Genomic DNA, 19,818 nt, shown 5'->3' with positions numbered 1-19,818 from the left:
CTTTTTGGTGGACCGGGAATTGAATGCTCCAATCAACTGAGCCACTCAGACAGGGTAATCTGCCCCATTAAGAAACAAAACAAAACAAAACAAACAAAAAACCCAGAAAACAAAAAACCCAACTACTTTGTTGAGGTATATTTTACATTCAATAAAATTCACGCCTTTTATTTTTATTTATTTATTATTTTAAAAAAGATTTTATTTACATATTTTTTAGAGAGAGGGAAAGGGAGGGAGAAAGAGAGGGAGAGAAACATTGATGTGTGAGAGAAACATCCATCGGTTGTCTCTCATGCCCCCAACCAGGGAACCTGGCTTGCAACCCAGGCAAGTGCCCTGAGTGGGAATCGAACCTGCGCCCCTTCAGTCTGCAGGAGGAAGCCCAACCCACTGAGCAACATCAGTCAGGGCAAAATTTACACCTTTTAAATGTACTGGCATGCGTTTGACTATTATATACCCCCGTGTCAGCAGGTTCCAATCAAGATACAAAATGTTTCCACCCTCCAGAGAGCTCTCTCAAGCCTCTTTGCAGCCCCCGGGAAAGAATGACTCTTCCACTTGGGTGGGGGTGGGGAGCAGGCTTCCTGACACTGGAGCATTTGAGTTGGGGAGACAGTCCCCGAGCCGGAGCCTGGGGGCACAGAGGCCAGGGGCTGGGGGAAGGGCGGCCTGAGTGTCCTGGACCCCGAGCTGGAAGGGGGCGCTGACTGAGGCCTCCGCCAGGGCCCCTGAAGGGCGGGCTGAGGAGCTTGACTCGGGCTGGGGGACGAGGGAAGCTCTGAGTGGCGTTTGAGCAGGGACTGGTCTGTGCTCAGGTTGACGAGGCTGCAGTCTGGGGAGGAGGGGAGTCCCAGGGAGCCACTTGGTGGGGGCTGGGCAAAGGCAGGGGACAACAAGAGGGGGCTGATTCCTCCAGGGCCTGGTTACCACTCTTCCCATTCCCCGGATGCCAGCTGAGCACCCACGCATGTCCCTGTGCCGTCCTTTGAGCTCCCTGCCACTCCGCTGTCCTGGCAGTCCTGTCCCTTTGAGGGAGGTGAGGACTCTGAGACTCCAGAGAGGGACGGGAGGTGGGCTACCACCTCCCCTCCTTCCCTGCATCGCCTCCCCGCCCAGGCCAGTGCGGGAGGGAGCATCAGGCCTGGCCCCAGTCCCGGCGCATTTCTGATTGGCTACGCTATCTCAGGGCAGTCCCTTTCTCTCTGGGAGCCTCAGTTTCCCCTTCTTGCAGATGAGTGGTTGACACACTGTGATCCTTAAAACCAGAGGTTTCAGTGGCGGTCCACCAGGGGAGGGGTGCGTGGGCTAGGGAGGCCACAGGGGACGACAGCGGCAGGAAGTCCGAGTTAGGTGGTCCGGCCGCGAGTCCCAGCTCAGCCAGTCCCGGCTGTGCGACCTGGCCCATCCCTTTAACGTCTCTGTGCCTCAGTTCTCCATCTGTGAAAGGGGTGTGATCACGGCCGTGCCTGCTTTCAGGGTTGTTTGTGGGAGCCCGGGGGCGGGTGGCACCCCGAACGGGACTGGGGCAGTGAGAAGCGAACACGTGTTGGTGAGAATTTTCTTGCTGTTACGTTTAGTGCTGTGTCGACCGTTTTCTCTGAATGGAGGGCATCGAGGGTTCCTCTGCCTGTGCCCAGGTGGCCCTGCCCACTCAGCCTGGCCCGCAGGTTCCTTGGAGCAGCTCCTGTTCCCGGCAGGCCCGGGCCTGGGGTAGTCGGGGCCTGTCACTCAGTGCTTGGGCTCTTCCTAACCTCTCAGACCCGAGGCTTTCCCCCACCCCCAGACTCCAGGGTGCCAGCACCCGTTCTGGGCCAGGAGGGGGATGAAATACTCATACTCGATGAAAGGCTGACGGGCTGGGCCGGGCCAGTAAAGCGCCCCACCCTCACTGGGAGGACCTCCAGGCACCCGTGTAAACTGAGTCATGGGGGGCGAGGGGGTGAGTCATGAAGCCTGTGAGTGGGAGCCAGATGGGTCAGAGTGTGCCTGAGTGGGGCCCTTGGCTGTCCTCCGTGGAACCTCTGTTCCCCTCCAACACCCAGCAAGTCCCTGCAGGGCTCACGCGTCCACCTGGGGCCCGGGAGGGCGTGCCTGAGTGAGTGTGGTTTCGGGGAGGGGAGTGGCAGACAGGAAAGGGAGGCTCCGGCTCGCACGCTCGCTCGCTCGGGGAGGAAAGGACTGGGGTTTGGGAAGGAGTCGGAGCCCTAGCGAGGACATTTTGGCGGGAATGCTTCACTGCCCTCTCCTGGCCTCTGCAGGTTCAGCTGACTTGCCTCCCACCCCAAGGAGCCGCCGGCTTTCTCCCTTTAGCCTGGGAGAAGCCGGGGCCCAGAGGGTGGCATGTCTGTCTTCTAGGGTTCCCAGGAGCCAGAGCTGCTCAGGGACCAGGGACACAGCCCCCTGACACGGGGTGGTGTATAAGCGCTCTTGGGAGTTTTGGAGGCCACTGGAGGATTCCTAGCCTTGACCATGGCCAAGTTACTCTCTGCTTCAGTCTCCTCAGTAATAGCAGGGCTGTGAGGACCCAAATGAGAACTGCTTCGAGTAGTGCCTGGTGCGGAGGAGGTCTGTGTATGTGTTTGCTCTTACTATCTAAGCTGCAATTTCCTCATCTAAAAACACGGGTGCGGGGGCTCTGGCTGGTGTGGCTCAGTGGATTGAGTGCCAGCTTGAGAACCGGAAGGTCACTAGTTCAATTCCCAGTCAGGCACATGCCTGGGTTTCGAGCCAGGTCCCCATTTGGCGGCGTGCAAGAGGCATGCCACTGATCGATGTACTGTATCTCTGGCACGTGGATGTTTCTCTCCCTCTCTTTCTCCCTCCCTTCCCCTCTCTCTAAAAAAATGAGTGAAAAAATGTGGGCAGGATGCCAGAAGTGTCCTGTGTCCAGCTGTCGCTCGGGTTCCAGTCCCCAGGGAAACTGCCCTCTATGCCCTGCGTCCCTTTCCAACTCGGTCCCTCTGTCCAGCCTGGGGCATTTTCATGCCCTGCTGGGAGGCCAGTCAGCAAGGAGAAATGGGTCTGATGGGTTCTGAGGCAGGTGCCCTCAGGTTACCCCTCAGTGTCCGTCGGTGTCTGGGGGACGCATGGCAGAGAAGTGGGGAGTTTCCCTCCTTGGATGAATCAGCTGCGTGACCCAAGGCTCTGTCTCTGCCAGGGCCCCTCCCAGCAGACAGGAGTGGGGCGCAATTGCCCTGCTGGGAAAATCCCCAAAACCTTGCCAAAGCTTTGGCTGAAGCTTTATCCCCATTCAGCTGTTTCTTGTTCTCCCTGATTCAGCGCCCCAGCTGGGCTCGGGAGTTAGACAACGATTCTCCCCATTTCCTGGCCAGCCCCTCGTGAGCCTCCTCCCTGGGGCTTGGGGGTTCACGGTGCATGTGAGGGAGAGAAGGTGGGGTGTGGGGTGTCGCCCCTCTCTGACCTCAGCCATCCTTCCTGTGGTTTGTCGAAGGGAGCAGAGCACAAGGGTTGTCCTAAGCTGCCCAGCCTAGCCCACCCTGGACTGGGCCACCTCCTTACTCCCGGGTGGGAAAGGGCCAGATAAACAGGGCGGGATGTCGTCAGCTTGAGGGGCTGGGCCTTGGGGAGCCCTTGGCAGGGCCTGGCAGGGGAGCAATCCCCACGGCAGGCCCGGGAGGTCCTTCCTGCCCAGCCCGGCAGTCACTGTACTCTCTGGGCCTCAGTTTTGCCACCAGTAAATGGGAGTTTTAAGTCTCGGCCTGGCCTCTCCCCCAGGCAGTTCTGAGGACCCAGCGTGTGTGTGTGTGTGTGTGTGTGTGTGTGTGTGTGCTGTGCAGATCAGATCCCCCGGCCTTGCTGGGTCTCGGCTATCTTCGCAGCCCCCGAGGCACTTCCTCACAGCGGGGGCCCAACGATGCGCCCGCGCTTCGCTGCTGATGGCCTCGGAACTGAACCAGCTACCGAACCTCTCCGGGCCTCCGTCTTCTCTTCTGCGAAATGGTGACACCGACAGAGCCGGGTGAGGCTCAGATGAGAGGGTAAACGTAGACACGCAGCCCAGTGCCCGGTCCAGGCTATGACAGAAGGAAGAAACAGGCCCAGAGACACGAGTCACGTTCATTCAATCCCTTACGTATTCGGTCCTGATGATTTGGTGCGTGTGCCAGGCCGAGGTCCTGTGCTGGACACTGAGGCCACCCTGAGGGGTAGAGCGCAGCCGCTGTCCTTGAGGGGCTCCAGACACACAGGTGACAGACACGGGTGGGTGGGTGTTGCGAGAGCCCGGGGCGCAGGTGGCTGGGGGAGAAGCCGTGGAGAGAATGAGCGCGTGGCTGTGGGCCTGGGGAGCGGAGTCAGCCAGGAGACCAGGGGAAGGTCAGGTCCGCCGGGCAGAAGGGACGGCATCAGCAGAGGCGCCAAAGTGAGAAAGGCCAGAGTGTGTGCGAGAAAACCGCAAGCAGCTCGTGATTCTGGACCGTGAGCGGGAAGCGGAGAGTGGAGACATGGGGTGGAAGGGACTGGCGGGGACCGGGTTCGAGCCGCACACTCATGCACCCGCCCTGCCTTCACTGAGCGCACATTCTGGGCATGCAGCTTAGGGGCAGTGGGGGACAGGCATCACCCAAGGGAGAGCATGTGCAGCCTCCCCATCCTCGCTGCGTGACAGGTGTGCCAGCAGAAGGCACAGCCCGAGGCTCAGGGCTGTGTGCCGGGGGTGAAGGCAGTGCCAGCCGGCTCCAGTGGGGTGGGCGTGGGCAGAAAGGGGCTCCTGAGGGAAGCGGGGGGCCGTTGGTGGTGTGGGGTTAAGTCATGGCTTGGTCGGGAGAGTGGACTCTATGTGACAGGCTGGGGGTCCGCAGAAGGGCTTTGAGGAGGGGAGGGTAGCTCTGCAGGAGAGCTGGGGGGTGGAGGAGGAAGTGGGAGGGACACGGGGCAGAGGGGACAGGCAGCAAAGGTTTGGGAGTGTGAGGAATGAACTCAAGCCAGGCTGTGAGGATGGCACAGGGATGAGTGTGTGAGATGCTCAGTGACAGAAGGAGAACCAGGTGGTGTTGGCACCACCGGGACATCTTCCCGGGACCCCGAGGGCTTGGCCCGGATCCTCATAAGCTTCGGCCCACTTTGGTCAAGTGCAGAGCACCGACCGTCCGAGGTAGGCGGGGCGCCACACTCCAGTTAGACCACCCAGCTCTGGGGACTTCCCAGGGCTGGGCTGACGGGGGACGGGGAACGGACTCAGGCCTCGGGGAGCCGAGGGTGGGGAGGAAGCTGGGGAGGGGGCCAAGTCAGGATCGCGTGACTCATCCACTTCCACCCAGTCAGCCCAGTGGCATCTCCGCTCCCCTGCTCCAAATTCCGATTTGGTGAGGCTGCTGGAGGCTGAGTCAGCTCCCGCACGAGAGCAGCATCCCAAGGGGCTTCCTGCCAGACGACCTGGCCCCCGACCAAGGCCAAGGCCAGGCGGTGGGAGGGGGCAGAGCCGGGCTCTAAGGCTACAGCAGCCTCGGCCGAGTGGGATGGCCCAGCAGATCACGTGAGTGGACATGCCCCACGTGAGTGGACGTGCCCGTCGGCTGCGCGGAGCTCGCTGTGGAGGAGGCCGGCGGCCGGGCGAAGCTCGGCGGCTGCGGAGGCCTGGCTCCACTGTGCGGCCCTGAGGGTGCTCCCTTCCCCTCTTGGCTTCCATTTCCTTGACCACAGAAAGGTGGCAACATCTCCTTTAAACAGGTTGTGAGAATTAAGTAATGCATGTGGAAGTGCTTTGCCAATTGTCCAGTAACGGTCAGGGGAGGGGAGAGGCAAGGTGAACGGGAGGGCTTCCAGGGCCATGTCTGGTGCGGGCCGTCCGCCCTCTGTTCACCGGACCACGTGCCCTCACCTAGAACCGCCAGGACCAAGAGGGCACCTTTCTCTAACAGGCCTAGTAAGTACAACCCGTGGGCTAGCAGTGGCCCTTGGACTTTGCCGGGCCAAGCCCCTGGGTTTATGGGAAACCACCAAGAAACCAGTCAGGGCTCTCTAGGACAAAGCAAAGCAGGGCTGACTTTGCAGAGGCGCTCAGAGAGGTTCCCAGGCCTGGCAGCGAGGTGCGTCTTCTTGCTGGGGGCAGTTAGAAGGGGGGCCTGGTCAGGGCGGAGAGGCCGTCTCTCTCTCAGCCTGGCCTCTCTCCAGCAACCAAAGCAGGCACCCACCAACACAGTACTTTAAAAACCACTCGAGACACAGACCCAAGCTGGGCTTTATTGAAATGCCGAGAGCAGGCACATGACAAGGTAGTGAAGGAAGGCAGGAAGGTGGTGCAGGCTGTGAGGTGACAGGGACAGGCAGACCCCGTGTCCATGGCCCTGGCCTCCTCCTTCTTTGCCAGGGGCTGAGTGGGCACAAATCACCGCCCCATCCGAAAACAGTGCCATGCTCGGGCCTGCAGGGCCTCTGCGCCCTGGACCGTGGAGGTTCCCAGGAGAGGGACTGGAAGCACTACGTTTTCTCTCGTGTGAGGGAGAAAGAGAAGAAAGGGGAGGGCTGCAGGAGGGGCAGGGATACGCAAGGATGAGGTGGCCAAGGAAGGTTCTCCTCCTGGGTGTCGGCACCCAGACCGAGGTCCTGGACGCCAGAGGGGAGCAGCAGCAGAGAGGCTGAGGGTCCAGCCCTCGGAGAGCCAGAGCCTCCAGGTGATGGGGACTTGAGTCAGCCCTGAACAGAGGGCAGAAGTTCAAGGGGATCGAAGATGCAGGCAGTTCCGGAGTGACCTAGTCCTCAAAGCTGGGGGACTTGGCCTCGTGGAGACAGGGAAGAGCAAGACGGGAGGATCCATCCCTAGCAGGGGGCCCAGAGGGTGGTCGTCCGTGCATGGCCCTACTAGGTCAGCTCCACATTGTTGGCACGGTCCAGCACACGGGAGCCCCGAGCACTGCCCCCTAGCTGGAAACGGCTCTCATAGAGAGTGGGGCAGAGGTGCCAGCGGTTGGCCCGGTAGATGCCCAGGTAGGTGTAGACATCGGGCTTGTAGGTGAGCAGGCACTTGATGCCTGCCGCACGGATGGCGGCGTCTGCCTCCAGCACACCCAAGCGGTCCGTGAAGTCATCCGTGTACACGCAGATGACCTGGCGCCCGCCCTCCTTGGCCCGTGGGCTCACCTTGGCCACCTGAAGCCGGCCCTCCACCACGGCCCGAGCAATGCCAGCCCAGGCGTGGTCCAGCTTGAAGCCAGGTGCCAGGTGCATCAGCCACTTGCCTGAGAGCACGTGGTGGGTGATGGCCAGCTGGCGCAGAGTGGCTGGTGTGATGGGCCGCCCACTGGTCTGCAGAGCCTCCCAGGCTGCCTGCAGGCCCTGCACGTCGCCGGAGTTGGGGATGTAGCCCTGCCCATAGGCTGCAATCCAGCCCACTGGCTCAGAGTTGGGCGAGTTGGGGTCCCCATAGCGGGTAACTTGGGAAGGTGGGTACTTGGCCAACCAGGCATCCAGCTCGGAGGCAGGTGTGGTGCGTGCATCAAACACCAACCAGGGGTCCATGTCAGCTGCCATGGCCTCGGCCGCCAGGTGCTCAGCAGTGAAGCCATCCTCCCGGCCGCCTGGAGAGTCCTCCTCCTCCAGCTCCTCACCTGGCTCTATCCTGCTATGAGGGAACCGAGTTAGGGTTCATAGCGGATCTCCAGCTTGCTGGGCCCTAGTGGGTGCCAGGCACCAAACTAAACTGTGTGGCTTCTGGCAAGGCTAAATGTAAACGTCCCAGTGCCTCGGCTGCCTCGTATTTATAATGGATAACAACTGTTCCTGACTCACAGTGCTGCAGACAATGGTGTTATTACTACTCTCCCTGAATTACAGAAAAATGAAGCTCGGCTGAGAAGGGTCTTACCCAAGGTCACACCTATGGTGGTCGATAGGGGCCAAATGTTAATTCAGGTGTGGGAGCAACTGGCCCAGCTACCCTTCCTGGCCCCGCCAGTGACTGGCAGGCATCCCGAACGCTGGCATTTAATGCAGGGAGGCGAAGGAGCCCTGGTTCGCGCAGCACCGAGGCAGGCCCTACAGGGCCAGGCCTCCCGGGCGGCCGTTATCCAGCCCACTTAAAAATGAGGACACTGAGGCCCAGAGAAGGCAATGACGGATCCGAGGCCTGGAGGGCGATGCTCGGGTTCGAACTCAGGCTTGTTAGAGCCTACAGGAGGGCCGCGCCCCCGCCACTAGCTCCCACGGCCAGAGCTTGGTCCCCGCCCGGCCCTGCCCCCTCCCGCCGCCCTGCGGTCACCTTCGGCCTTCGCTGCGCTCGGCACCGGCCCAGCTCCGGGCCCGGCTCCGCTCCTGCCGGGGCTCCGCGCCACCGCCGCCGCGCCCCACCCCCGCCACGGCCGCCGCCGCCGCCGCCATCTTAGCGCCCCGCCGCTTCAACAACAACTTTATAGACAAGCGCAGCGCGGGGCGGGACCACCGGGCCGCCGCAGCCGCGCCGCGGGGCGGGGCCTGCCGGGGAAGAGGCGGGGCCGTGCTGACCTCAGGGGCGGGGCCAGGGGGAACCGGGAGGGGCGCGTCCGCGGGAGGCGGGGCTAACGTCCTCTCTTCTGGCCGGGGGAACCGGCAGGATTGCCGGTGCTGTCACGGGCTGACGCGCACCGCCTCGGAGGCTCCGAGGGAGGGCACTCTGGCCCTCTGAGCGGCGTTCCCACCGGCGGCGCTAGGACCGCGTGGGGCGCGGCGGGGGCGGAGCCGGCGGCACCAGGACCCAGGGGAACCTCGGCAGGCAGGAGGCGAACAGGCCCCGGGGCCGGGAGGCTGCTGGCGGCGGCGGCGCTGGGCCCGGCGCGGCAAGAGTCCCGGAGATGCCGAGCAAGAAGAAGAAATACAACGCGCGGTTCCCGCCGGTGAGCACGTGGTCGGGGCCGTGAAGAGAGGGCTCGGCTCCCGGGAGGCTCGAGCCCAGGCCCTGCTTGAGGGCGGGCGCATCGCAGTGTTAGGGGGCCCAGACGCCCCGCCCCCTTCTCGGCCCTCCCCACATCGGTGCCCCCCGCCCCCTTTTCCCCGGGATACCCCCTCGCTTCCCCAACACCCTTCTCTGGGGTAGAGGTGACGGGATCCGAGCTCTCTGCCTCCTTCCCAGGCGCGGATCAAGAAGATAATGCAGACGGACGAAGAGATTGGAAAGGTGGCGGCGGCTGTGCCTGTCATCATCTGTATCCTGTCGGGGGCTGGCCGGGTCGAGGGGTGTGGGGGAGGGAGGCAGCCCGGGGTGGGCTGGAACTCCACTCCTGCGTTCTCCTTGACGGCCCTGAGCCCGGGCGCTGGAGCTCTTCCTGGAGTCGCTTTTGAAGAAGGCCTGCCAGGTGACCCAGTCCCGAAACGCCAAGACCATGACCACATCCCATTTGTAAGTGGCGAGGGGACGAAAGGGCCCTGTGGGGCTCTGCCCCAGAAGTTCACACGCTTAAGAGAGGCTGTGCCCTCATCGGGCCCTGGGCGGGGAGGCTGCAGGTGGGAGACGACTGGGAGATCAGCAAGGCTTTAGAGGCCGGTGGGTTTGATCTTGGAGAGAAGGGGTTGGGCCTTACAGCACAAAGGCGAGGTCTGATGGTGGAAATGGGGTGGAGGTTTTCCAGCCTCCGTTCTTCTGACATCCCGAGCTTCTTGCTGCCCATTGCTGAGAGCCCAGACATCTGAGCCCTGCCAGATGCCCTGCCCTCCCCACCCCCTTTTCAGGAAGCAGTGCATTGAGCTGGAGCAGCAGTTTGACTTCTTAAAGGACCTGGTAGCATCCGTGCCTGACATGCAGGGGGATGGGGAAGACAACCATATGGACGGGGACAAGGGTGCCCGCAGGTGAGGAGCCAGGGCCAAGTGTCCTGCAGTAGAAGACCAAGGCCAGTACAGGAGTGGGAGGTGGCTGGGGGTGGTGAAGGAGCAGGGAGATGGACTGTACCTTCCCAAAGGGGCCGGAAGCCGGGTGGCGGCAGCCGGAAGAATGGTGGGATGGGAAGCAAAGGCAAAGACAAGAAGCTGTCGGGGACGGATTCGGAGCAGGAGGTGAGTGAGGCCCCCAGCCCTCTGTTCTGCTCCTCCAAGCGGGCGGGAGGCCTGATCCCATCCTCACCCGTGACCTCTTTTTGCCTCGGTTGCTTTGTAAGTGGGGGCTGTGGAGGTCACCCTCCTGTCCCTGCCCCTCCAGGGGTCTAGGCTTTCCAGTGATGGGTCCATGCCCTTCTTGTCATCTCTGACCCCTGCCTTGCTCCCAGGATGAGTCTGAGGACACTGACACTGACGGGGAAGAGGAGACACCCCAGGCCCCACCCCAGTCCAGCCACCCCCCTGCCCACTTTCAGAGGTAAGCAGCTCAGTGGCTCCAGGAGGGGACCAGCAGACTTGTTCCTCTGGCCCCCCTGGCCCCTTGCTTCTGTGGATCGTGGCAGATCTGGGGAGTGGGAAGGGGGGAGCTAAGGTGGGCTTACAGACAAGGGACTGTGCTCTCAGAAGGGCCCTTCCTCCCTGGCGCAGAAGGGAGGTGGATGGGCCTGGGCGGGGGCTGTGGGGCCTGGACTTGGCCCCTGTTTGGTTCCGAGGGCGTGGGCTATGCGCTGCATGTGTGGAGGGTGGGGTGGGGCTCAGTGGGCACTGGAGAGTGACCTGACCTTCCTCTCCTGCTTTCTGCCCTGCAGCCCCCCAACACCCTTCATGCCCTTCACCTCGACTCTGCCTCTGCCCCCGGCACCCCCGGGCCCCTCAGCACCCGATGCAGAGGACGAAGAGGACTATGACTCCTAGCGCCCTCTGCCCCCCAGGCCACACCCCCTTTTAGTTGATTTTAGTTGTTCTGGGGGGAGGAGAGCTGTTCTTAAATTTATTAAAAAAATAAATAAAAGGGGACACCCGTGTCTGTCCCGGCCTCTGTCCAGGGCGTTGTGGCCACCTTCCCATCCATCCGCCTGCCTTCCCCACGCTGAGCAGTGAAGGGAGGGGCTGGAGGCCGGGCGTCTGCCGGGGCAGGACCAGGGGTGCTGATGGAATGAAGGTGGGCGGAGTGGTATGGGGCCGAGCCAGCAGGTGCTGGTCATGCTCGGGGACAACCTGTGTCTTGTCGTGTGACCCTGGGCAGGTCCCACCCTTCTCTGAGCAGTGTCTTCTCATCTCTCCGGTGGAGACCCTTCTGCCCTGCTGTGGGCCACTTCACGGGACAGAGAGCAGGAGCAGCAGAACTGTGGCTGGAGCGCCGCCTGCCACCATGAGGGGCGGGGGAAGGGGCAGTGGGAGCAGTCGGGTGAGGCTGTGCAGGGTCTCGGAGCTTGTGCTGCGCGGGCCGTGGCACCGGCGCTCAGCCTGTGCCTGTTCCGGAGCACAGATGTGCTCTCAGCGTGCGACGACGGCCCAGTGAGGCCAGGCCGGGGGCCTGGGGAGCAGTGGTAGGACTTGAGCCGGCTTGAGAGCGCTGGCGGCCGACTGGACGTGGGCTGAGAGGGAGGGAACCCTCAAGGACTCTCGGGTTTCTTTCTGTGGCACTTGGGCAGGGGCCTTTTCTAGTGGGGACACAGGAGGAAGAGCAGGGTTGGGCCTGAGGGTCGTAAGTTAGGCTCTGAGGGACCTGGGGTGCCTGGGGCTGCTGAGGAGGGGTGTGGAGGGGCTCCTTGGATACTGGGGACCTAGAGAGGAGGGGACCTCACGCTGCAGGGAGGGGCGGTCCATCAAAGGAGACCAAAGAGCAGCCAGAACCAGGGGCCCCCCCAACAGGAGCCACTGGTGGTGCCCACCCAGGGGTGCTGGGAGGTGGGAGGGCCAGCTGAACGCCAGGACCCCTTGCAGGCGCTAGGGAAGCCTTGCCGGAGCTGGCTCAGTGGCTCCGTGGTTGGCGAGGTTGGTGAGGAGGGGGCGGAGCTGGCGGTGAGAAAGTGAGGGCAGCAGCAGCAGCAGCAGCAGCAGCCGTGGTGGTGACACTGCCCCAGGCTGTGACACGGAGAGAGCAGTGGCCCAGAGCAAGGAGGAAGGGAGGCTTTGTTTCTGTTTTTGAAGATGCCAGAAATGCAAGCTTGGAGTGGTGGAGGGCAACGGGAGAGGATGGGGGACAATTGACTCAGTGAGGTGGAGGGTGCCCGAGGCAGCGTCCCCCCCCCCGCCGCCCCCCGACGTGGGAGGGTGGGGTGAGTCAGTTTAGGCGGCTGGACTGCGGGGCTGAGTTTTCACCGGAGGTGTCTGGCTTCTGTGACACGGGAGGCTGCCGGCACGTGGGTCCTGGCTGCCCCCTCCCATCTGCTCGCCCTCTGGGTGCGGTGGCACCTCTCGGGGAACTGTCTCTCCTCTGCGCAGCCTGCGGTGTGTGTGGCAGACCCCACTCCCTGGGGTTCAGGGGCGAGAACGTGGTGCCAGCCTGGCCAGTCACAGCGCCACCCACGCCCTGGCCACAGTGGGCGGGGCAGGCCGGCCGTGACCCCTGGGGTTTCGGGCGGGACTGCAGGGAGAGGGCTTTGGTGTGGTCGCTGGCTCCCCTGTGGCTTGAGGGACAGCAGGAACCCTCTCGAGGGCCCAGGTGAGGGTGACAGCGGCCACACCGGGGAGGCAGAGCTGGCGGGAGGAAGGCCGGGCGCTGCTGGAAGCTGCTTCGGACCCTGAGGGGCGATCCTGGCCAAGAACAGGGCCGGCACGGTAGCACCAGCAGGCTCAGAGTCACGACGTCCGGTGATGTCTGACCACCTGCCCAAGGCCTGTATGCCTAGGCTTGCTGGTCGCGTGAGCCCGTAAACACTCCCCCTTAAAGGGAGCCGGGTTTCTGTGTCCGGGAACTGGATCTGAGCTCTGGCTGACAAGGGACCACGAATGGGGGTGGTCCCCGTGGGCCCAGGAGTGCGGTGGTTTCTCTGGCATATGGGGGGGGGCTCAGGCCCAGGGACGGTGGGCGCCTGGGCCCACAGAGTGGGGAGCACGCCGAGAGGCCAGGAGGGATGGCGGCGGGAGAGGGAGACACCCTGTGAGCCTGCCACTGGGGTCTGTCTGAGCTCGGGATGCCAGGGCTGGGTGGCGACTGCGGTGGGCAGGGAGGCCAGGGTGCAGGGAGCACCGTGGTGCAGGGGAAAGTCTCGAGGAGGCGCAGGTGGGGGTGGGATGTCCAGGAGCCCTGTTTCTGCTGCAGGACCTCACAGGCCGTGGGGAAGGGCCTGGCTCGGCCTTGGCCAAGTGGTGGGGGTGCAGCCCCCTGTCAGAGGACAGGGCCTGGCAGCCTCTGGGCGCCTCCTGGGAGTGGGGCACCATGGCCTTGCCCTGTGGGCTCCCCTGGGCACAGGACGGGGGCAGCCTGTGAATATCCCATCTGCAGAGCTACACCTGGGAACCCGGTGATTTCTTCCTTTCTTTAAGGTTTTATTTATTTTTAGAGGGGAAGGGAGAGAGAAAGGGAAAGGGAGAGAAACATCAGTGTGTGGTTACCTCTTGTGTGCCCCCCAATGGGGACCTGGCCCACAACCCAGGCATGTGCCCTGACTGGGAATCGAACCGGCGACCCCTTGTTTTACAGGCCGGCACTTAATTCACTGAGCTACACCAGTCGGGGCTCTTCCTTTATTCTCTATCCATTGAAGAGCCTTGAGCCTCAGGCCAAGTGTGTCTGAGTGCCACAGCCAGCCTCAGCTGCACCCTAGGGTGTGAGTGTGACCGATGTGTGAAATGGGGCAGCTTTTGAGGTCAGTGTGGGAGTCGAGGACCTTGACCTTCATGTGAAGAGTATTGATCCACCATCCCTGCCAAGTGGAGAGCCTCCCTGCACAGCCCACCTGAGGACGCAGCCAGCAAACGTTCATCGAGCACCCGACACCGTCACTCAGCAGGGAAATGAGATGCTCTGTCAGCGCGGGAAGCCGGGAACTGGGGAGTCTGGCGTCGCCAAGTGCTGGAGAGGAGGGGGCAGCCCCCAAAGTCACACTGCCAGTGGGGCTGTCAGCGGGCGCCACCGCCTCAGAAACAGTGTCTCCTTGAGACTACTGACAGACGCTCCCCGTGACACAGCAGTCCCACCGCTAGGCACACGTCCACCACAAGACACGTGTGAGAACGCGCATGGCCCCCAGGTGGAAACGAGCCAAAGGCCCGCCGACCGGCGCGTGGGCAGAGCAGCGGTGGGACGCTGTGTGCAGAACAGCAACGAGGAACGGGCCACCTCGCGCGCAGCAGCGCGGCTGGACCCGTAGTTGTTGTGCTGAGCAGGGGAAGCCAGACACAAGAGTACACACTGGGACAGCGTTCGTTTGCACGAGTTCAGGGCAGGTGAGACTAGTTCCTGGTGATGGGAGTGAGAGTAATGGTCACTTCCAGGGCTGGGGCAGGCTGGGAGGCGCACGAGGGAGCCTTCCGGAACGGGTCTACGCTTCGAACCGAGTGGCGGTTTGATATAAAAATATATTGAGCTGCACACTTAGAATGTGTGCGCTTTTAGGGTATCGTAAAATTTGAATTGATCTGCTGAGACCCTATCACGCAGCAGACGCTTCCAGGTAGTGGCGACTGTGGGGGCAAAACGTCCTTGGGGTTTGCTTCTGATGGGGAGACACAAAGAAGTTACATAGGATGATACGGTGGGAAAAGCGGGGAGTGGGGAGCCCCGGCAGGAGGAGCTGCCCCGGCCGTTCTATAGGGGGCACAGGGGAGACCCCGAGAAGGCGAGGTGTAAGTACAAGGGCCCGTGAGGGAAGGCGGGCAGGTCACACCGCTCTCTGCTGGCAGAGCAGCTGCGGGGCAAAGGCCAGGGGCACTGAGACATGACTCTCTCGAGTTTCCCTCTGTGGTCCCCTCACTGTCACTTCCTCAGGCACCACGCAGGGGCCCCCGCTCCAGAGCCACCAGCCCTCTCCTCCGCCTGCCTTGGCTGAGGGGTGCCACTGGCAGCCCCTCGGGGCCCCAGACGCTCTGTGGGAGGGAAGAAGGTAGTGGTGTCTGTGTAGGAGGGGCTGCTCCCACACACCTGCCCCAGGGGCAGGGGGGAGGTGGGGAGGAAGGAGAGCTGAGGGGTGGAGAGATCTTGCCGGACCTGAGGTGTGAGCGGGCCTGGCTGTGGGCTCTGTGTGGGCTCCTCTCTTCCCTCTCCGGCTGCACCTTCCACACCCATCGGCTGGGGCCTCCAACAGCGCCCCTCGTGGTCCCTGGGCAGGGCGAGTGTGTGGCCCTCTTCCTGCAGCGGTGTCACCGTCCTGGTTTTACAAACGGGCGACTGAGGCTCTGAAAGCGGGAGCAGTGCTCTGCGTTTGCTCCCTGGCTCAGAGGCCGGCTGGGGCTTCTGCACAGGCCCTGGCAGGGGTGGGGGATCCAGTGTGCGTGTGGGTGAAGCCAACAAACTCCTCTCTCTGAGGCTGCCCACTCCCATCCCTTCTCAGGCTCCATAGGCTTGGTCCAGGGCACGCACGGGACCAAGTTCCCACTCCTCTGGGCTATGAGCTCTGTGCCAGAGGAATGGCACCCTGGGTCACGGGGCCTGGTGCCTCCTCTCCTAGGGCCCAGCTTTTGTTGAGAGTGGCAGGTGGTTCCGGACTCTCTCAGGGGGCTCCTTGGAGCTGGCTGGGGGTGGGTCAGGGGCTGTGTGATGCTCCCCCTCCACCATCAGAGTGAGCTATCTTTATTGTGAAACTGCATCCTTCCTACTCTGTGTGCATGCATGCGTTCAGGTAAGACTTCTGCTCCCACCGCAGTAAATCATAGCTGCAAAGGAAGATACAAGGTCCACCCTGGCTGGAGTGCCTCAGTGGACCGAGTACCAGCCTGCTAACCAAGGCGTCGCCGGTTCGATTCCCAGTTGGGGCACGTGCCTGGTTTGCAGGCTGGCGATCACCGGCCAGCAGTGACCGCAGAACGCTGTGGATGGCTCGTCAACACGCGAGAAAAACATACACAGAGACAAGCAGTTTCTGTGGGGAAGTAGGACCGAAATGGCCACTCTCCGGTGGAAAAGAGCGCCCCGTTCCCCCTCCAGAGAGGCTTTTTATTGGTTTCGTTTGCATAAGAATTCAAGTAAAGCTCATTAGTCGTTGCTAGGAAGTAAGGATCAAACAATAGATAACAAGGAAGTCTGAGAGCCTATTGTGAGTCAGGGTCAAAGAGCTGTAAAACTTTGAGGAACAAACTTACTTCTTCTTTGGACCCTTATCATTCAACTGAGAGGATTCTAAACAAAGCAGGTTTCACAGGAGTTTACATATTCTTTCTTAGACCTGATCACCCAGGAACCTGCCCTTTTTAGCAGAGCTGCACCACCCTGTCATTGTTTTAGGCTTAGGCGGAGCAAGGGAACTAAGGCAGCCAAGAGATAAGGAGATTTTCTCCCAGATGATGAGGACTCAGGCTATGTCAAAGCCGAGGAGTGAGGGTCCATCACCCCCTTTTGCTGTAGCCCCCAAAGTCCTTTCTTGGGGGCCTCCCACGTGATCGTGCCTGTCTTAGATTGTTCCCCCTGTGGGGAATCTTACCTGTCATTGGCTAACCGACCAAGCATTGGGGTTCAGTTATGAATGAAGCAGCAGAAGCAGCACTCCTACCAGGGAGATAAGCTTTTGTCTCCTTGCTGGCTTATGGTCCCAAGGGCATTCTTCAGCCTTAGCCTTGGCGGGGGTTACAGCTTCCGATACCAGGCAGGTCCCTAACAGGTTCCTAGTTGGGGGTGTGTGCGAGGCAACCACACATTGATGCTTCTCTCCCTTTCTCCATCCCTTTCCCTCTCTCTAGAAAGTAAATAAATAAAATCTTAAAAAAAAAAAAAAATACAAGGTCCGGCATGACACGCGTCAGGTTGGCGGGACTAGGAAGTCAGATGACCGACTGCCGGAGGGAGCAGGGGACTGGGAGTCCGGAGTGTGGGGTACGAATGTGAACCAGAGGGACCTTTGAAAGGGTAGCTTTGCAGCCAAGTGTCCCCCCGGCAGTTCCACTCCTTGGTAAAACCTCACAAATGGAAAGACATGACTTAGGTGTTGGTTTGAGGTGGCCAAGAGTAGGAGGCTGGCGGTGTCTGTCACTGGGGACCATGCAGCAGACAGAAATGTCGACCACTCTCCAGTGCATGTGTTCAGTGAAAAACAGAGAAAGGCACCACCAGATCCGCAGCACAGCAGCGTCTGTACAAACTAAACACAGGCCAGCACAGGAAGCGGGTACATTTCTGCCCCGGGCTCTGTGACTTGAGCAAGTGACTGCAGCTGTCCACGCTTCAGTTTCCTCATCTAGTTTCCTCGTCTGTACAATGGGGGCAGCAACAGCGCCCCCTTCAGGGACAGGTGATGTTTACGTGAGAGATGACACGAAGAGCTCAGCACAGCGCCCGTATTGAGTCCACATTACCCTGGCTGGCGTAGCTCAGTGGATTGAGCGCGGGCTGTGAACCAAAGGGTTGCAGGTTCGATTCCCAGTCAGGGCACATGCCTGGGTTGCAGGCCACGGCCCCCAGCAACCACACATTGATGTTTCTCTCTATCTCCCTCCCTTCCCTCTCTAAAAATAAATAAATAAAATCTTTTAAAAAACAGTCCACATTAAAGGGAGGTTTGGCGGGGGGGACCCTGGTGATGCATGGAGTGCCCCAAACCAAGGAGCATGAACTGCTTAAGTCTAGGTACCCCATGTTTAAAGGGAAAAGTAAAAAATACTGCCAACTGTCTTTCAGAGTGGGCTAAACCAATCTGTCCCCCGGATAGTGTCTAGAGAGGACGCACGGAGAGTGGCCCTGCTGTGTGCCCAGGGTCACACGTGTTTTCTCGGTCCACTCACTCCACAATGTTCCCTGAGCGCCTCCTCGGTGCCGGGTGCTGTTCTGGGCCCTGGCAGAGGAGCTCCTTCGGGGCTTCCTCGCTAGGTGTCGAGGGACCCGCTGCCGGCAAACACACCCACAGCTCATGTCAGAGGCAGCGAGTGCTGTGAAGGAAAAGAAAACGGGGGTGGGGTGAGGTGGGGCAGGGCAGCGGGGTAGTGTGCCCAGCACTGGGGAGGGAGGGGGGCTGCTGCCCTAGTTTCCAGCCGCAGGTTCTTCCCCAGCCCCTGTCCCCGAGCTGCTGGCTCCTTTCACTTTCCCCTTCCCCTAAGTTCTTCGGGTTTTGTTTCTGCCTCTGGGTTTCCTGCCCCCGCCCACCACCTTTATCTGGAGTTGTCACCTCTTACCGGCAGCTTGGGGGTGGAGGGGCGGGTGACAGACAGGGTGGGGGCCTGGGCCCTCCATATCTCCTCAGAAGGCTCCTCTGCATCATCGCCCACGTGCTCTGACCCCTGGGGGTCCCACTCGCTGCCACGCTCAAGGGAGGAGGGGCGCCCAGTCGGGGTGTGGGCTCCGGGGCGGCACTCCCTGCATGTTAGTTCTAGCACCGCCCCGTCGGCCTGGCGCTTAGCAGACGACCCGACCTCTCTGTGCCTCAGTCTCCTTACTATAAATGGGCAGGGTGGAAGGGTGTGGTGAGCTTCGCCCGGTGTTCACAGAGATCCGCTGACCACCGTGTCGCGCCAGGCTCCGTTCTAGGCACTGGCATGCGGCTGTGAAGGAATCTGGTCCCGGGCCCTCTGTGCTTGACCTTTGGTGAGGGCAGGGATTCTCACTCCGGCCACGCACCGGAGTCCCTGGGGAGCTCTGAAGGTGACTGGTGCCCCGGGCCCGTCTCCGAAGGTTCTGATCCAGCTGGCTGGGAGGCCCGGGCCTTGGCGCACTTGGACGGCCTCCCGCGGGTTCTAACCCGCAGCCCGCAGCCGGGGTGGAGAACCACAGCTGAGAGGAGCCCTATGATGACACTGAACGAGGCCGTGCTCCGAGACGCCCAGCAGACGATGCTGTTCTGTCGACAACCTTCCAGCGTTCGCTGCCTGTGTAACCGGAAAGGACACCGGCGTTCGGGCTGTCTGTCACCACCAAACCCAATCAGCAATGACAGCGATTGAATCTTTACGGACGCTTTCCTCAGATGGCCAGCGATCCCAGAAGATGGTGGGTTCACACCCTCACATACCATCTTGCCTTCTCTTTTCAGGCCAGACTTTTTATAAGGGGGTGGGGGTGGGGTGGGGGAGATAAACAAGGAGCGGTGAGGGCTTGGAGATTCAGAAGCTGCAACATTCCTGTCCTGGGCAGTTAGCTGTTCCCAGGGGACGGTGGTCCTCCGTCTCTCCCTGGAACACAAAGGTCCGGATGCTTCCAGTTGTCCCCAGGCGGTGATCTCTGGCCAGTGCCCCAGGAGGTCGGCTGTTTTCCCAGGAGCCAGGACGGGCCTTATCTGTAGTTTCTGAAACAAAAGCTTTAACGTATACATTACTTGCTAGGCTTATAGCTTTTCACCTTAAGCTAAAATTTCCCAACTCTTGAGTCCCCTGTTGCCTGGGTGATCCCAGCAGACCCCTCGCTGGCCGCCCTGCCTCCAGGGCCCCGCTGGCTGCCCAGGCTCTCTCCTGGGCGGGACTGGAACACGAAAGTTTTAATGTTCGTGAAACCTTATCTATTTGTTCCTTCTTGTTATTAGTGCTTGTGGTGTTGTATCTAATAGACCATTGCCAAATCTAAAATCATTCCTATTTTTTCCCCTGAATTTTAGCTCTTACCCTTAAATCTGTGGTTCATTGTGAGTTAACATTTGTATATGGTGTGAGGCAAAGGTCCACACTTCATTCTTTCACACGCGGAAATCCAGCTGTTGCAGCATCGTCTTCTGAAAAGGCTCTTCTCCTCCCCCTGGGTGGTTTTGGCAGCCTGTCTAAAATCAATGACCATAGGCCCAGGCAGGGCGGCTCGTTGGTTAGAGCGATGTCTCAGTGTGCCAAGGCTGCGGGTTCGATTCCCAGTCAAGGCACATATAAGACAGACAAGAATCAAACAATGAACGCATAAATAAGTGGAACAAAAAATTACCATTCTTCTCTCTCTCTCAT

The 19,818-nt window shown here is 61.0% G+C and overlaps 2 protein-coding genes across 3 annotated transcripts; one reads left to right on the top strand and one right to left on the bottom strand.

Annotated features, from left to right (window-relative positions):
* Window positions 1-6,187: 6,187 nt before the first annotated feature.
* Window positions 6,188-8,386, bottom strand: CUNH11orf68 (chromosome unknown C11orf68 homolog). 2 transcript variants are annotated; one of them, XM_045855412.1, is made up of 2 exons: window positions 8,222-8,386; window positions 6,188-7,585 (listed from the first exon to the last, which is right to left on the bottom strand). In XM_045855412.1, the coding sequence occupies exons 1-2, from the start codon at window positions 8,338-8,340 to the stop codon at window positions 6,826-6,828; spliced, it is 879 nt and encodes a 292-aa protein (XP_045711368.1). In that variant the 5' UTR covers window positions 8,341-8,386; the 3' UTR covers window positions 6,188-6,825. The 2 variants fall into 2 exon arrangements, with proteins under 2 accessions (XP_045711368.1, XP_045711370.1); XM_045855414.1 differs by having other exon boundaries at window positions 6,188-7,582; window positions 8,222-8,380.
* Window positions 8,387-8,513: 127 nt separating this feature from the next.
* DRAP1 (DR1 associated protein 1) lies at window positions 8,514-10,848 on the top strand. The gene is made up of 7 exons (XM_045855415.1): window positions 8,514-8,831; window positions 9,068-9,140; window positions 9,241-9,334; window positions 9,664-9,783; window positions 9,894-9,987; window positions 10,197-10,285; window positions 10,617-10,848. Exons 1-7 carry the CDS (start codon window positions 8,790-8,792, stop codon window positions 10,720-10,722), a joined length of 618 nt encoding a protein of 205 aa, XP_045711371.1. The 5' UTR covers window positions 8,514-8,789; the 3' UTR covers window positions 10,723-10,848.
* Window positions 10,849-19,818: the final 8,970 nt, after the last annotated feature.

This window comes from Phyllostomus hastatus, unplaced genomic scaffold, assembly GCF_019186645.2.
Source record: "Phyllostomus hastatus isolate PE091 unplaced genomic scaffold, TTU_PhHast_1.1 phas_scaffold_11, whole genome shotgun sequence".
NCBI lineage: Eukaryota > Metazoa > Chordata > Mammalia > Chiroptera > Phyllostomidae > Phyllostomus > Phyllostomus hastatus.
Note: the sequence above shows the minus strand (reverse complement) of the source record. Positions and strands in the feature narration are given on the sequence as shown.

Bases quoted from the DNA above. Each gene is read 5' to 3' on its own strand.
- CUNH11orf68 (XM_045855412.1), bottom strand. From the start codon at position 8,340: ATGGCGGCGGCGGCGGCGGCCGTGGCGGGGGTGGGGCGCGGCGGCGGT. The intron at 7,586-8,221 runs GTGACCGCAGGG...GTTCCCTCATAG, and splicing joins GAGCGCAGCGAAGGCCGAAG to CAGGATAGAGCCAGGTGAGG.
- DRAP1 (XM_045855415.1), top strand. From the start codon at position 8,790: ATGCCGAGCAAGAAGAAGAAATACAACGCGCGGTTCCCGCCG. The intron at 9,335-9,663 runs GTAAGTGGCGAG...CCCCCTTTTCAG, and splicing joins ACCATGACCACATCCCATTT to GAAGCAGTGCATTGAGCTGG. The intron at 10,286-10,616 runs GTAAGCAGCTCA...TCTGCCCTGCAG, and splicing joins CCCCCTGCCCACTTTCAGAG to CCCCCCAACACCCTTCATGC.